Source organism: Rana temporaria, chromosome 12 (assembly GCF_905171775.1).
Source record: "Rana temporaria chromosome 12, aRanTem1.1, whole genome shotgun sequence".
Classification (NCBI taxonomy): Eukaryota; Metazoa; Chordata; class Amphibia; order Anura; family Ranidae; genus Rana; species Rana temporaria.
Window position 1 is genome coordinate 52,044,324 of NC_053500.1, and position 12,213 is coordinate 52,056,536.

At 46.6% G+C, this 12,213-nt stretch overlaps 1 protein-coding gene across 1 annotated transcript in view; it reads right to left on the minus strand.

Moving 5' to 3' along the window:
• The window catches only part of TBKBP1 (TBK1 binding protein 1), a 233,803-nt gene that overhangs the window by 106,664 nt on the left and 114,926 nt on the right, over positions 1–12,213 (minus strand). Inside the window, exon 7 of the mRNA XM_040331215.1 lies at positions 3,302–3,363. Within this exon, the coding sequence (XP_040187149.1) occupies positions 3,302–3,363 (62 nt within the window). The remainder of the gene's footprint in view (positions 1–3,301; positions 3,364–12,213) is intronic.

The following is a 12,213-nucleotide window of genomic DNA, read 5'->3' on the forward strand; positions in this document are numbered from 1 at the left end:
AACACGGAGCTCGGCTGCAGCGTCAGAGGTCGCTCACATCTTAAGGTGGGCACAAAGAAGCTGGCCAGCTCTGTCGGCCGTCTACATTCCGGGCGTAGAAAACTGGCAGGCAGACTACCTGAGTCGCCAGATGCTGGACCAGGGGGAATGGTCATTGCATCCAGAGGTGTTTCAACTCCTTTGCAGGAGGTGGGGCACACTGGACGTGGATCTCCTGGCCTCTCGTCTCAACCGCAAGGTGTTTAGGTTCATGGCCAGGTCCAGAGATCCCTGGGCAGACGCGTTGGTGGCCCTGTGGGGTCAGTATCGGCTAATTTATGCCTTTCCCCCATTGAAGTTGCTTCCTCGACCGAGAGGATCCCAGTGATACTGATCGCTCCAGATTGGCCTCGGCATCCTTTGTACGCCGATCTCGTGTGCCTGGTGGTGGATGCACCCTGGCGGCTGCCAATGCGGGAGGACCTTCTGTCTCAAGGTCCCATACTGCATCCTGCTTTACAGTCGCTGGCTTTAATGGCATGGCTGTTGAAAGCCAGGTTTTGAGGGACAGAGGTCGTTCCGACTCGGTCATCTCAACCATGCTGAGGGCACGGAAGTCTCCTTCCAGGAGGATCTACCATCGCACCTGGAAGGCCTACATCTCTTTGTGCGAAGAGATGGGGTGGCGTCCACGGACATATTCAGTTTCTAGGATCCTGCTGTTTTTATAGCGTGGAGTGGATCAGAAACGTGCCTTAAGCACCAATAAGGGACAGATCTCACATCTGGCTGTGTTCTTCTAGCAGTCTTTGGCGGCCAATTCTCTGGTGGGTACCTTTGTGCAGTGGGTTCGTCATATACTTCCCCCTCTTAAACCACCTCTTCCCCCTTGGGATTTGAATCTGGTGCTCTCGGTTCTTCAGAAACCTCCCTTTGAAAACATCAGAGAGATTCCTCTCTTGACACTATTTCAGAAGGTGCCATTTTTGGTGGCCATTACTACTGTCAGGCGTGTTTCTGAGTTGGCGGCCTTGGCTTGCAAGTCACCATACTTGGTCCTCCATAAAGATAAGGATAAGGCGGTGTTGCACCCGCAACCTTCCTTTCTTCCGAAGGTGGTTTCGGCCTTTCACCTTAATGAGGACATTGTATTTCCATCCTTGTGTCCTCGGCCGGCACACCCTAAGGAGGTTGCGCTACATACTTGGTACGGACTTTGCAGGTGTACCTGTCTGCTACGGCTCAGTTTAGAAGGTTTGACTCACTTTTTGTGTCGGTATCTGGTCCACAAAAGGGCCTGGCGGTCTCGTCGGCCACCATTTCTCGGTGGATCAGGCAGACCATCATACAGGCTTATGCTCTTAAGGGGTGGGCGCCCCCCTTTCCAGTCACGACACATTTAACCAGGGCAATTATTGCTTGCTGGGCTTTCTGACATCAAGCGTCTGTCTCACAGGTGTGTAACGTGGCGACATGGTCGTCCGTTCACACTTTTTCCAAATTTTACAAGGTTGATGTAAGTGCATCTTCTGATGCTTCATTCGGCCGCAAGGTTTTGCAGGCGGCTGTTTAAAGTTGCACCTCCTCAGTTGAGGAGCTCTGCTTGTTTGGGGTGAAGTTGTGTGTTTTTTACTGATACTGTTCCCACCCCTCGTTTTTTTACACTGCTTGGGGACGTCCCACTTGTCAAGACTTGAGAAGGCTGTGTCCGTCCATGGACGATAAGAGAAAATAGGATTTTTTGTTCTCATCGTAAAATCCTTTTCTCTGTCGTCCATGGACGGACACAGCACCCACCCCTCCTTTTTAGGTTTGTACTGCTTGTTATGAACTGAGGCTGCATGCTGCAGGGAGGAGGTTTATGTCTGGAGGGGCCACCCCCTGGGTGGGGCTGTTCAACTCTGTTAAAGTAACATGTATTTAATTACATGAACAGAACCCACTTGTCAAGACTTGAGAAGGCTGTGTCCGTTCAAACAAAAAGGATTTGACGGTGAGTACAAAAAAATCCTATTTTTGCCTATAGTTCTACTTTAACCCCACCATGCCCTCTCTTTGTGTCATTATATCACTTTTACCTGCAGGCACTGTTTAAAGCGGGAGTTCACCCATAAAAAATGTTTTACCCTTAGATTGATGCTCATTTTGTCTAGGGGAATCGGCTAGTTGTTTTAAAATCGAAGCTGTACTCACCGTTGTCTTCTCCGCCGCTTCCGGGTATGGTCTTCGGGACTGGGCGTTCCTATTTTGATTGACAGTCTTCCGACAGGCTTCCGACGGTCGCATCCATCGTGTCACGAGTAGCCGAAAGAAGCCGAACGTCGGCGCGGCTCTATACGGCGCCTGCGCACCGACGTTCGGCTACTTTCGGAAAATCGGGATGCGATAGATGCGACCGTTGGAAGCCTGTCAATCAAGAACGCCCAGTGCCGAAGACCATACCTGGAAGCGGCGGAGAAGATGTATCTCTAAAACAATAAGTACTGCTTCGTTTTTAAAAAAACTAGCCGGTTCCCCTAGACAAAATGAGCATGAAGCTAATCTTAAATTTTTTTTGAGGGGAAACTACCACTTTAAATGAAGATCTAATTTTTGCCTGTTCTAATATGTTAAAACCAAAAACTGTATCATACTTACTGTAATTTTCTTTACCTGGTGCCTATCTATGGCAGCATATGCGCCTAATTCCGCCCACGGGACCAGTGAATAGCTATAAAATGTTACCACCCACACAACGGCCCATTCCCTGTACATCGCTAGGAACGAACTGGGTGGGTTCGGTATGCTGCCATTGGTACGCACCAGGTGCCTCCATGGCAGCATACGTATGATAGATCAATAACTAGCTATCAGGTTGGGAAGCTTCAGCAAATTATATCATAGGATAGTGAGTAAGCTAATGGCTCCCTGCCAAAGACAAGTGTAGTGAGGCCCATAAGTAGTGCTGAAAGAATGCGCCATAATAGAGCCGGATTGGCTCCCCCGGCCTGTCATGTTGGCTGACATCTCTGCATAAGATGCCCACGATGTTCAGATGCTGCCGAAAGAACGTACAGCAATTACTTTTGGTGGTTGCAGTCCAGGAATAGGCTGTTGTGTGGGTGTTAACTTTTTATAGCTATGCACTGGTCCTGTGGGAGGAAGTAGGCGGGGCTACTAGCATACAAATGCTGCCATGGAGGCACCAGGAAAGACAATTTCCATGGGGATACTTACTTTTTCACATAGCTGTAGAATAACATATGCTTGTTGAAAACAATTTTCAGTATTGCGATCTTCATTATTAATATTAAAGTAATAAAGAGCACAGCGGATCACTTACTGGTCGTCTCCCACTTCCTTCAGCCATGCCATCTCCCTTTGCGTCTGTCCATTTGCAAGTTCCTAGAGCCATAGTAACACATGAACATGTCAGCAAAGTACATTTCTGTGAGAGAGCTTAAGATTGTAACATAATGCAAAGATATATGAGCATTTCACAATGCAGTATAATAAGGCATGGCATATGGCTTTCATAGAATTTTACCCTCAATTAAAACAAAAAAGCTGAATAAAAGAAGGAAAAAAGAAAGGTAAAAAAAAAAACTTGGTATCCATACCAAGCATTTAGATGTGGTCATCATTTCTATGAGCAGCAGCTGGGCTCTGGCTGCAAAGGTAGCACAATTATTTTCCAAAGACATTTATACATCACCATTACAGATCGGTAAATCTTCCTCTGTTCATATTCTGTTTTAAATTCTTGAAACCTAAACTTAGTGGCAAATTCCATTAAAGTCTATGGGGGGCTATTCTTGATTCTAAATGTAAGCCATTTTCAAGGCTACTAGGCAAGCTGCCATAAAAAAAAGACATGGGGAGCTGGGCACTTCCATAGGAACATTTAACAAAGCAACAAAAAATATAATTTTAATTACCATACACAAATCCTTAAAGCGGAACTTCAGTAATTTTTCCATCTTCCCATCTATTAAATCTTCTGCCCTTGTTGTTTTAACTTTGGATAGTAAAACATTTAATTTAACATTTGACAGTTAATACCTTATACAGCCCACTTTCATCTGGTAAAACGCCTAGGCTTATGACATCATGCACAGCTCTCTCAAACTCTCGTGAGAGTTTGCAAGAAAGGGAAGGGAGACTAATCGTAGGCAGAATTTTTATTTTATTTTGTTCTAGAAAAGTTACATTCACAGTGTGTTTCTTCCTTTGGGTGATTATTATGTTGTATCACTCAGAGATGGGCTTCTCGGGCTGGCACTGTCTTGCTTCTGACCAGAAATAAAGGGTGGAGGTCCCACCAAACAAAATCATTGCAATTATTACAATTACAATTTAAAAAAAAGGCATCTTTGGGCAATTTTCACTGTGAAACCTAATAGAATTTAATTTACCAATGGAAATAGCAGACAGGAAATTTTACTCTTAAATGAAAAATTGCTAAAGATCTTAAATTCATTCAAACTGTCCACTGACAAAACAGTTTAACATTATACTTTGGGAGCTTATTTTTTTGTTTTTTTGCAATACCACATTGCATTGTCTTAAAAGTTTAGTAAAATGTCAAGAACGCCCTCCTACTCCTGTATACCCTATTATTCCCTAAATATTCAATATATAGACCTCAGGTATGTAAAGAAATTGGCTATCTTCAGGACAAAACCTGAACATTTGAATAGGCAGCAAATAGAAAGAGACAAGGCAGGTTTTATCTTGAAATAAACACTAGAGCAGTGGTTCTCAACCTTTCTAGTGCCGTGACCCCTTGATAAAATTTCCCAAGTTGCGGGGACCCCTAACAGTAAAATTATTTTCGTAGCGTGGGTCGTCAGCATCCAAGGCAAGTAATTTGTGCCCCTAACCCATGGACATTTAGCGCTCCCTCTGAGTTCTGTCCCGCAGACGTGCTGCGATCTCTGTCGCCACCTAGTGTCCAATCTAAGGAATTACACTAAAACAAATCTTTCCCTTCTGTTTCGTTGGTGCGGGAGCAGCCGGTGATCCCGGAAGTGCTGGATTCACCATAAACAAACATGGCGTCGCCGGGCTTGGAGCTGCTCTATGTTCTGGCCTCCCCTTAGATCAATACTCCTCCTACCTGATCACATCCCCTTAGATCAATACTCCTCCTACCTGATCACACCCCCTTAGATCAATACTCCTCCTACCTGATCACATCCCCTTAGATCAATACTCCTCCTACCTGATCACATCCCCTTAGATCAATACTCCTTCTACCTGATCACATCCCCTTAGATCAATACCCCTTCTACCTGATCACATCCCCTTAGATCAATACCCTTTCTACCTGATCACATCCCCTTAGATCAATACCCTTTCTACCTGATCACATCCCCTTAGATCAATGCCCCTTCTACCTGATCACATCCCCTTAGATCAGTGGTTCTCAACCTTTCTAGTGCCGTGACCCCTTGATAAAATTTCCCAAGTTGCGGGGACCCCTAACAGTAAAATTATTTTCGTAGCGTGGGTCGTCAGCATCCAAGGCAAGTAATTTGTGCCCCTAACCCATGGACATTTAGCGCTCCTTCAGTCCCTTTCACTCATACAGTATTAAAACCCCGTATGGTACATTTGAGGATGTACCCCTCTTTCTCTTTGTTCTCCTTTATTTCCCTTCCCCCCCCCCCCATGCCTCTCTAGCCGTCTTTTGCTCCCCTTTTCTTTGTTCCTTCCGCTCTTTTTCTCTCCCTTCCATGTAGTCTCTATTTTTATTCCTTCTCTTATTTCTTGGGGGGGGGGGGGTAAATAGGATCAATGGCAATGCTGGAGGGGAGTTGGGATCAGTGGCAGTGCTGGGGGGAGTTCTGATCAGTGAACTTAGGTGCTCTTGATCAAGGTCATCTGCTGATCTGAGAACTGTAGTGGGGACTTTTAATGGCAACTATAATCACAGGTAGGGTTACTCCGCATTCACGGTGTCTCAGACTTTGTGGTGTCTCCCAGAAGTGACATCTATGCTGAGATCAGGAGATAGGGTCTCCTCCAGCCTCTCCCACTTCACATTCCTCACGTCAGCTGACATCTAGTCACTGCCCCCCCCCAGCCATGTCGTGAAATAAATGGGTGGCTGCGGGCTCCAGGAACAGCCCAGGATTTGGTGACCCCCTGGCAAACCCTCATTTGACCCCCAAGGGGGTCCCGACCCCCAGGTTGAGAACCACTGCACTAGAGTTTATCATTTTAGAGATAATAGCCACAAATATTGTACAGTGGCTGGTTAGGCTGCAACATATGAGGGAAAGACAAGACATGTTTTTTATCTTGAAATAGAAATTGAATGTATTACTTGAAAGACAATAGCCACACATATTTACAGTGGCTTTCCATGCATCAGTTGCCCTTAAAGCGGTAGTAAACCACTGAAAAAAAAAACCTGCAAGACAATAGCATAATGTGCTAGTATGCACCGCATACTAGCATACAATACTTACCTTAGAATGAAGCCCCCGCAGCGGTGCCCGGATCCGTTTCTTCAGGTTTGCGGGCTCCGGCGATGTGAGTGGCCGGAGCCGCAAAGACGTCACTCTGGCACATTCGCGCGGGAGCCCTCCGTTTTGGCAAGGAGCTTTAAAGTTCGGGGACCATACGCCGGACCTTCAGAGTGCAATTGCGCTGCTGACATCAGCGGCTGCATGCAGGGGGAATATCTCCTAAACCGTGCAGGTTTAGGAGATATTAATTTTACCTACAGGTAAGCCTTATTATAGGCTTACCTGTAGGTAAAAATCACCAAGCTTCACTATAATCACCCCAAAGTCTGGCAGTCTGAGACTCAGTCTGTCCAAGTTTTGTGCTGCATCCCCTTCCATATTATTTAGTGGAAAATATTAATAGCCACCTTTTGTTCTGGTTTATTTTTAGTTAAGTTACATTTTTACTTTTATATGTATTTACTTTTTTTTTTTGGTATTGATGAGGTGGTTTGGTTGTACACAGCAGAGGCACAGCAGCAATCCCTCTGCTTTGCCAACATAGGCCCGGATTCACATACATCGGCGCATATTTATGCGGGCGTAGCGTATCTAATATACGCTATGCCGACGCAGCGCACAGAGGCAAGCACAGTATTCAGGAAGCCAGTGCTCCCACTCACTCTCAAATCTACGCTGGGTTTCCTCGGCGTAAGCCAGCGTAGGTGGAAGTGGGCGTGAGCCATGCTAATGAGGCGTGACCCCATGCAAATGATGGGCCAAGCGCCACAGAAGTACTTAAAACGAACGGCGCATGCGCCGTCCTGTGGACGCATCCCAGTACGCATGCGCAGAATCACGTCGGAACTACTCCCTAAGTTACGACGGATCACTGCCTACGACGTGAACGTAACCTACGCCCAACCCTCTTTACGTACTACGTAAACAACGTAAAATACGACGGCTCTGTTCCCTGGTCCATACCTTTGCATGAGTTGCGCCTCCTATATGGGAAATAACTTAACGCCGGACGTACGACTTACGCAAACCGCGTATATTATGCGCCGGGCGCAAGTACGTTTGTGAATCGGCGTATCTCCCTCATTTGCATATGTGCATAGAAAATCAATGGGAGCGGCAAATGCGCCCAGCGTAAATATGCGCCCACGAGACAACGGCGTAGGCAAGTTATGTCGGTCGTAGGAAGCCTAATTTTAGGCGTATCTCAGATTGTGGGCACGGCGCACAGATACGACGGCGCATAGTTACACTTACGCGGCATATCTCGAGATACGTCGGCGTAAGTGCTTTGTGAATCCAGGCCATAATCTTTTGTATCTCAGGCAGCCAGTTGCATTTTTTATACTACAATAATACCCCTTCCGTGCTATAGTGAAATGAAGGAAATCCCAATAAAATGAAAAGATTGCTAGCTGGGAAGGATGCTGCAAGAGCGACCCAACTGAAATTTTGTGTGATGCCGCGTAAACACGATCAGAATTTTCGATGAAAAAAGTCAGATGGACTTTTTCATCGGAAATTCCAATCGTGTGCGGGCCCCATCGAACGTTTTTCCGTTGGTGTTTAGAAATATAACATGTTTTATTTTTTTTCCGATGGGAAAAAAAACTATAGGAAATTCCAATAGTCTGTGTGCAACTCCGACTGAGAAAAAACCCACGCATGCTCAGTATCAAGTCGACGCATGCTTGGAAGCATTGAAATTCATTTTTCTCGGCTCGTCGTAGTGTTTTACGTCACCGCGTTTTGGATGGTCGGAATTTGGTCTGACAGTGTGTATGCAAGACAGCTTGAATGGAATTCCGACAAAAAATTCCATCGGATTTTAGGCCATCAGAAATTCTGATCATGTGTACGTGGCATAAGTCTTTCTTAATGGGCAAAAGGCGAAGAGAAGGCTACAAAAAATACGATTTTTGACTTAGCAGTAAAATTAGTTTCTTGGAATACAGTACAGAATAGGACAGATGATCTAACACCTCCCATTTGAATAGGAAATCGTTCAGGTATCCCATAACATGTATACCCGGAGAACAGTGAAGAGCTAGGACCAAGAGAAGCACTTTGATGAAGATCAGAGGGACCGTGGACAAACAAAGGGAAAGGTAACAAATTGAAAGTGCTGAGCACCTACACCGAAACACAGATGATATATGTCGGGAGGAAAAAAAATGTGCAAGTAAGCATTCCTGATGTCCATGGAGGCCAGAAGATCCCCAGAAGGGGGAAGGCAATGAAGGCAGGAACTAGTAGAGCAGGGGTGGCCAACCAGTGGCCCGCGGAGCCCTCTGATGTGGCCCGCGACCTCCAGCTCTGGAATGGGGGTTGGCAAGCCCAGATCGCAGGTTGCCGACCATCCATACCACAGCATTAGTGTTGTGAATTAAGCTGGTGGTAGAGGAAGAAAGCGTCTGCAGAGCAGAGCCCCATAAGCCAATGCTTCCTGTAGAGCGCCGGCTTTTGCCACAGGCAGAGTCTATGGCAAAGTTCAGCTAACCCGCAGGATAGACACAGGTGCAGTACGCTGCACCCGCGGTGTGGGCAAACTCAGGCCCGACCCTAGGCAGGGTGCACATGTGCTCCGCACCCAGGTGCCTCAGAGGTGGGGGCGCTGAAGCTCCAAAGTGCTCCCCTCCCTCCTCCTTGTCTGTGTCCAGAGGCGGAGCGTATATAACGGGTGCTGCGGTTCCCCATCCCATTTGCTCTCTCCGCTGGCAACTGACAAGAGCGCATAACTCCCGATGTCCCCGGAATCCGGGCTGGGTACCACAGCGGAGCCTAGTACTGGAACACGTTTAGGCACTAGGCTCCACTAATTAATTCTGTCCGGTGTGCATGGAGCAGTCTCCTGTCTGCCCCGCCCCCTCTGCGTGTGTCGGCTCTTCTCCCATAGGCGGTGTGATGAGGCTTCTGGGTTGGCGAGAGCTGCTTCCAATCATCCTGTGCACTCCCAGAAATGCTCTCTGAGTGCCACCCTCCAAGTAACCAAAGATGCCACGTATGCACCACCCCCTGTAATCTGCTTCTGCTCCCAGCACGCCTGAGCTACAGGGATCTATTGGACAAGTACTGATCTATGGGGACACCTGATGTGGGGGTTCTGATGGTGACACCTGCTGTGGGGGGGCTCTGATGGGGGACACCTGCTGTGGGTGGCCCTGATGGGGGACACCTGCTGGGGGGGCTCTGATGGGGGACACCTGCTGTGGGGGGCTTTGATGGGGGACACCTGCTGGGGGGGACTCTGATAGGGGACACTAATGAAGACTTCTTAGGGGAGCATCTCTATGTTTGAGTTGTAACTATAAAAACATTTGTAAAGGGGAGGAGTTAGTAAGATGACCATGCCCATGTGGGAGCGCCAGAAATATTTCTGCACCCAGGCGTCTGTGACCCTAGGATCGGCCCTGGGCAAACTGCAGCACATCAGTGTGAAAACAGTCTTAGGCTCTTTTCACACGATCGGCCCAACCCAATCGGATCCTCAATTCACCTCTATAGAACGACAGATGTAAAAAGACTTTTGACAGCTCATACCCGTCTATCTCCAATACGCAAAAAAAAAACAGAAGGGAATTTGTCCCCTTCTTCCATCTGGGTGGATCAGATCAGAGGGCCTATAGAATAGCTGTGACCTATCATCCGCGCGATCTGTTAATTGTGGCCCACGGCTGGTTACCAAGTTGCTTAAGTGGCCCTCACTCTTCAAAAGGTTGGGCACCCCTGTAGTAGAGGGTTTTCAGATCTAGAATGGGCCAAATGCCTCCCTTTGCTATGGGAACAGTGAAAAGGTTTGAATAGAAACCCTGAAAGCATTCATTTTTTGGGTCTAGGGTAATAACCCCCTGAGCAAGGAGCTGGTCAACTGGAGCAGGGAAGTAGATGTAAACACAACCTCTAACATCTGATATAAATTTTAACATGATGACATCACTCAGAATTTAAGCCTATTTTCATTTTAGTTGCTAGCTTTCATGATATAAAGGTCCTTGTTTGGACGCTTGGTGTTATGGAGTGACAACGGGCTGCCCCTGTCTCATACAAACTTCTGTTCTGCCAGTAAATCACCTTGCTCTCTCAAAGGAAACTATATGCTCTTCTGTGCCAATGCTTATTGTCCAGGCATATTGCACTGTTGCTACCTTAAAAAAAAGCCTTTGGAAAAAAATAATTGTAGCCAGCAACAGGAAATATGCTCTCTGAAAAACAAAACAAATGCATCCTGTTATCCAACGCTGTATCCTGGTCTAGGCCAACAAGGCCCAGGCCTAGGGCAGCATTTTGCAGGGGGCAGCACGGAAAGAGCCCCCCTGGCTTGCGCTACACTGTTAGTGTAACACAAGCTGCTTCTAATTTTGACTGTCCTATCATCCTGGACCACAAACCTTCCTCACTGTGCTATATGTTTTCTACTGCCCCATTGGCATAGTTATATCTTCTTAGTCCTCTCCATAAAATTATCAGAAATTTGTGCTTAAAGTAGAACTATAGGCACTTTTGGATAGAGTAAGAGAGGGTTTTAGCCCCTGTCAGTTTATTTTTTACCATCCCTGTCCCATTGCAGAGATTTCCCTTCACTTCCTGCCCCATAGCCGAACAGGAAGCGAGAGGAAATCTATGCAAATTAGGGAAGCCAATGTCCTCCCAGGCCCTCAGAACTAGTGTCCCCACTCGAAAATTTCAGAGTGGGTCTTAAACAGAAAGGGGTGTGGCCTTGAAGGAAAGGGTGGGTCATATTTAAATTAGGGGGTGCACAAGTTTAGTCAGGCCTAGGGCAGCACAAAACCTAAATACAGTACTGCTGTTATCTCTGGAGTGCATGTGGAGAGGGACAGGCCATACATACGCTGCAGGACATCAGCAGCATTAAGATAAAATTAAGAGCCATGGACAGATTTGGCTCTGAAATACCTTGGTACATATATACCCTCCCGTTTATCAGAATGCACGTGCCTCCACTGTGTGGACACTCATAAGTTAGTGTTAGGTAACTGTTAGACATGTTTAATTGGTTGTCTGCGAACTGGTCGGTAAGTAAGCTTGTTTTTTCCCCATGGATTCATCCATGGCCCTGTTTATATCTCATGTAGCCTTCTATTGCACCTTACTGCAATGGCCAGCTATAGATGGGGCAGTGGCGTCTTTTTTGTATCACTGTTGTGTGTATTGGTCAGGCACCACACTAACACCTTTGCAGCCATTGAGCAACTTGCTGGGTGTTTGGTGTGCTCCTGTACCTTTAAGAAGGGGTTGGCTCCCCTTCAGACCACCTGCCCTGACCATCCTTTAGAATGCATGTGCCTCCACTGTGGAGACACCCATAAGTTAGAGTTAGGTACCACAGATACCAGGGTGCCGTGGCGAGGCTCTGTGGCTTACGCATGCATTTGCAAATGCGTGCGGACTAAACCCCTGTTTTTAACGCATACTATTAGACAGGTTTAATTGGTTGTCTGCGAGATGGTTGATAAGGAAGCTTGTTTTTTTTATCATGGATTCATGCATGGCTCTCTTTATATCTCCTACATTTGACCTTAAAAGAAGTTAACTTTTTACAAAAGAATAGGGTTGTCCCGATACCACTTTTTTAGGACCGAGTACAAGTACCGATACTTTTTTTCAAGTACTTGCCGATACCGATTACCGATACTTTTTTTCAATGTCATGTGACAGTGGCACATGTGTCAGTATTTTTTCTGATGCTTTCTTCTTTTTTTTTTAAGGGGGGGGGGGGGGAGTGGATGGTGTTGGTGTGTTTTTTATTTTTATTATTTTTTAC